The 5,169-nt window shown below is 46.2% G+C and overlaps 1 protein-coding gene across 1 annotated transcript; it reads left to right on the top strand.

Moving 5' to 3' along the window:
• Positions 1-232: 232 nt before the first annotated feature.
• On the top strand, positions 233-1,048 carry LOC137541006 (uncharacterized). The gene has a single exon (XM_068262158.1). The coding sequence runs from the start codon at positions 233-235 to the stop codon at positions 1,046-1,048; it is 816 nt and encodes a 271-aa protein (XP_068118259.1).
• Positions 1,049-5,169: the final 4,121 nt, after the last annotated feature.

The raw sequence follows: 5,169 nt of genomic DNA, 5'->3' as shown, positions 1-5,169 counted from the left end.
CATGAACCTACAAACCCCTGCGGAACCGCACTGCAAATGTGCTGGCTGTCCCAGCTGTCACTACTCCCTTACTTCCCCTGCCCAACATAGGTAGCCACAGGTGCCCCTTAATATTTTGGGTACTTCTGACTACCTAATACTAAGTATTAAGACTGAAGGGAGATCTTGTCAGTGCAATTCCAGTGCAATTGATTTGTACGGAATTTTTCATGATATTAGTATCTTGCTCAAAATGTCCAAGGCTAAAATGCTGGCACTGCCCAAAACTTCCAAGGCTGAGGTGCTGGTATTGCCCAAAACATCCACGGCTGAGGTCATGGCACTGCCCAAAACTTCCAAGGCTGAGCTGCTGGCGCTGGCCAAAATGTCCAAGGCTGAGGTGCTGGCACTGCCCACAACTTCCAAGACTAAAGTGCTGGCACTGCCCAAAACTTCCATGACTGAGGTGCTGGCATTGCCCAAAACTTCTAAGGCTGAGGTGCTGGCATTGCCCAAAACTTCCAAAGCTGGGGTGCTGGCCCTGCCCAAACCTTCCAAAGCTGAGGTGTTGGCCCTGCCCAAAACTTTCAAAACTGAGGTGCTGTCACTACCCAAAACTTCCAAGGCTGAGGTGCTGGCCCTGCCCAAAACTTCCACGGCTGAGATGCTGTCACTACCCAAAACTTCCACGGCTGAGGTGCTGCCACTGCCCAAAGCTTCCAAGGCTGAGGTGCTGGCATTGCCCAAAACTTCCAAGCCTGAGGTGCTGGCATTGCCCAAAACTTCCAAGGCTGAGGTGCTGGCATTGCCCAAAACTTACAAAGCTGAGGTGCTGTCACTGCCCAAAACTTCCAAGGCTGAGGTGTTGGCACTGCCTAAAACTTCCAAAGCTGAGGTGCTGTCACTACCCAAAACTTCCAAGGCTGAGGTGCTCACCCTGCTCAAAACTTCCAAGGCTGAGGTGCTGGCCCTGCCCAAAACTTCCACAGCTGAGGTGCTGGTATTGCCCAAAACATCCGAGGTTGAGAAGCTAGCACTGCCCAAACCCTCTAAACTGCCCACACTGTAACAATTTGTGTTTGCACCTCATCTCTCTTAAAGGACCAGTCACAAATAATGTAACCATTTCCCTACCACAGGTTTTTTTCCCCTTCTGTACCAGAGCAATTTTCACATCAAGCTTTATAACTTTATCGGTACTTATCACACTGAAATGATCTATAGATGAATTTTTGCGGGACAAACTAGGCTTTCTTTCGGCATTACTTTTTGTTAAGAATTATTTTATATGCATTTTACAGGGAAGAAGAACAACAAAAAGGCATACGAAATGCAAAACTTAAATACAAACAAAGGATTGAGGAAAACTTTGAAAATGACTCAAACCCAAGGAGGATGTGGCAAAGCATTCAACTATTCACAGATTACAAAAAGAAGAATAGCACTCAATATACACTGGACAACATCCCCAGCCTAGCAGAGGAACTTAACAACTTCTTTGCTAGATTTGAAAAAGACAACAATCGGCCTCCAGTCAACTTTGGGCCCACTACAGACTCACAGCCATTAATCCTTCACATATATGAAGTGCAGCAAGCACTCACAAATATCAACACCAGGAAAGCTGCAGGTCCTGATGGTGTGCAAGGAGGACGTGTGCTCCAGGCCTGTGCTGGTCAACTAGCGAAAGTTTTTACACAAATATTCAACCTCTCTCTGTTCTTGGGTGTAGTCCCATCATGCCTTAAATCTACAACCATTGTGCCAGTCCCAAAAAGATCCTAGGATAACCTGTCTTAATGATTATCGACCAGTTGCTCTAACCCCTGTCATCGCTAAGTGCTTTGAACGACTGGTAGCCACACACATCAAGGCCTCCATCCCAGCAAATCTAGATCAACACCAGTTTGCTTACCGAACAAATAGATCGACTGAGGATGCCATCTGTGTAGCTCTCCATGCTGCCCTCTCACACCTGGAAAAGCCCAACTCCTATGTTAGGATGCTCTTTGTTGACTAAAGCTCAGCATTTAACACCATTGTACCTAGCCAGCTGACCAACAAACTCCATGCACTAGGTCTTGCTCCCTCCATATGTACTTGGTTATTGGACTTCCTTACTAATCGCCCTCAAACTGTCAGACTAGGAAAACAGACATCCTCCACCCTTACCCTGAGCACTGGCGTGCCACAGGGCTGTGTATTAAGCCCTCTCCTCTATGCACTTTTCACCCATGACTGCCAGCCTATCCATACCTCAAACGTAATTGTTAAGTTTGCAGATGATACGACTGTCATTGGGCTTATATCAGACAATGAGGAAGCTGCATACAGAGAAGAAGTTAGGAACCTGACTGCATGGTGCGACATTAACAATCTGTTATTAAATACAAAGAAGACCAAAGAAATTATTCTGGACTTTAGGACCACCAAAAAGACTACTCACCTACCGCTAATGATCAATGCAGAGGCTGTGGAGAGAGTTTCCAGCTTCAAATTTTTGGGAGTCACCATCGCAGAGAACCTGTCCTGGGCTGACAATGCTTTAGCTCTAACTGGCAAAGCACAACAACGCCTCTACTTTCTGAGAAAACTAAGGAGCGCTTACCTCCCACAGAAGCTGCTGGTTAATTTCTACAGATGCACTATAGAAAGCGTTCTGACCAATTGCATGACGGCCTGGTGCAACAGCTGCACGAAGGCTACTAGAGAAGCCCTGCAGCGAGTTGTTAAAACAGCAGAAGCCATTATTGGCACTGAACTACCATCACTGGAACTTTTGTATAATACTCGCAGCTTGAGAAGGGCCAAAAACATTATCAAAGACAACACTCACCCTGGAAATGCCTTGTTTGAGCTCCTTCCATCAGGTAAACGTTTTAGATCAACCCGCACACACACAAACAGACTGAAAGACAGCTTTTTCCCATCCGCCATAAACTTGATAAACTCTGAATCCTCTCTGAAATAATTAACACTGTGTACAAATTGTTTAAACATCTGTAATACCTGGCATACTTGTATAATTTCTTCTCTTCCTTGTTACTATCACTATGTTCCCTATATGCACCGTGGGGTTGTCATGAAAAGTAATTTCGTTGTGTTACACAATGACAATAAAGTGAATTGAATTGAATTGAAAATTAAAAATAAACAATATTTCTCAACTTTCAGCCATTATAGCTTTAAAATAAAATGTGCTGCAAAAGATAAAACCGACAGGTTTTATTTGCCCATTTGTCCTGGTTATTACAACATTTAACATTGTGTCCCTAGTACATTGTATGGCAATATTATTTTATTTGGAAATAAAGGCGCATTTTGTTGCGTTTAGTGTTTTTTTTTTATATACTATATCAATAATTACAAGCCTTTATTTATAAAAGCAGGAGTAATATACCCTCATAACATGCATATTAAAACAAGTGTTTTATTTTGGTAACTATGGGGTGGGGTGGAAGGGACTAAAAAATAATAAAATTGTATTTTTATAACGTGTATAGTGGTGTATTTGGGTGTATTTTACTTTTTGGCCACAAGATGGCACTACACTTAGTTCCCATCTGCTGTTAACAGCAGACAAGAACTAGTGTATGTAACAGTTTGCTTTCGGTTTTGCATGAGAGGCTGCGTTTCACTGCTGCAAGCTCTCATTCATCAAAGGCACCGACATGCCAGTAGTTAAACAATATAAACAGGCCCGTTTTTAGGGCCATACGGCCCGTGCCGCTGCCCTGAGCGCTATTGGGAGGGGGGTGCTGTAATGAAGGGAGGAGCCGCGGGGTGCAGAGTGATTGCAGCAGGGAAGCGCTGTGTACAACTACTCACCTCCTGGTTCCGATCGGCGCTCACTTGCAGCTGGACTCCTCTCTGCATAGCCGGGTATACACACGCTGCTTTCTGTTTAGCAGGAAGAGGAGACCAGCGGCTAGTGAGTGATCGCGATTGGAACCAGGGAGGTGAGTGGCTATTTACAGCGCTTCCCTGCTGCAACCACCCTGCACTCCGTTGCGGGAGGGGGGGGGCACCTACTTACCTACCTAACCTATACTGGGAAGGCTACCTATCTAACCTATACTGGGGGGCACCTACCCTAATATACCCTCATGACATGCATATTAAACTATACTGGGGGGCACCTACCTAATCTAACCTATATTGGGGGGCACCTACCTATCTAACCTATACTGGGGGGCACCTACCTATCTAACCTATACTGGGGGGCAGCTACCAATCTGACCTATATTGGGGGGCACCTACCTATCTAACCTATACTGGGGGGCAGCTACCTATCTAACCTATACTGGGGGGCAGCTACCAATCTAACCTATACTGGGGGGCAGCTACCAATCTAACCTATACTGGGGGGCAGCTACCAATCTAACCTATACTTGGGGGCAGCTACCTATCTAACCTATACTAGGGGGGCACCTACCTATCTAACCTATACTGGGGGGCACCTACCTAATCTAACCTATATTGGGGGGCACCTACCTATCTAACCTATACTGGGGGGCCCCTACCTATCTAACCTATACTGGGGGGCAGCTACCTATCTAACCTATACTGGGGGGCAGCTACCTATCTAACCTATACTGGGGGACAGCTACCTAATCTAACCTATATTGGGGGGCACCTACCTATCTAACCTATACTGGGGGGCAGCTACCAATCTAACCTATACTGGGGGGCACCTACCTAATCCAAAGCTGGTACAAGGTCCTCCAGCACCCAAGGCTGAGACACCAAAGTGCACCCCTCCATCCCTCCCACGCCAGCTGTCACACACTGATTGCTATTAGACTAAGAGGGCCACAGGGCCCACAACCTCCCCAACACCTTAATATCTAGTTATCTGGCTTGCAGTCCCTGCTATGTTTCCCCTTTTCTTATTTATTTCTGCTTCAAACACAATTAGCAATGACAGCTGAATGAATTGTGCGCCCCCTCCTACTCTGCGCCCTGAGGCTGGAGCCTCTCCAGTCTATGCCTCGGCCCGGCCCTGATAATCTAACCTATATTGGGGGGCACCTACCTATCTAACCTATACTGGGGGGCAGCTACCTATCAAACCTATACTGGGGGGCAGCTACCTATCTAACCTATACTGGGGGGCACCTACCTAATGTAACCTATACTGGGGGCACCTACCTAATGTAACCTATACTGGGGGGCAGCTACCTATCTAAC

The sequence above is a fragment of the Hyperolius riggenbachi genome, chromosome 12 (genome assembly GCF_040937935.1).
Source record: "Hyperolius riggenbachi isolate aHypRig1 chromosome 12, aHypRig1.pri, whole genome shotgun sequence".
Lineage (NCBI taxonomy): Eukaryota > Metazoa > Chordata > Amphibia > Anura > Hyperoliidae > Hyperolius > Hyperolius riggenbachi.
Note: the sequence above shows the minus strand (reverse complement) of the source record. Positions and strands in the feature narration are given on the sequence as shown.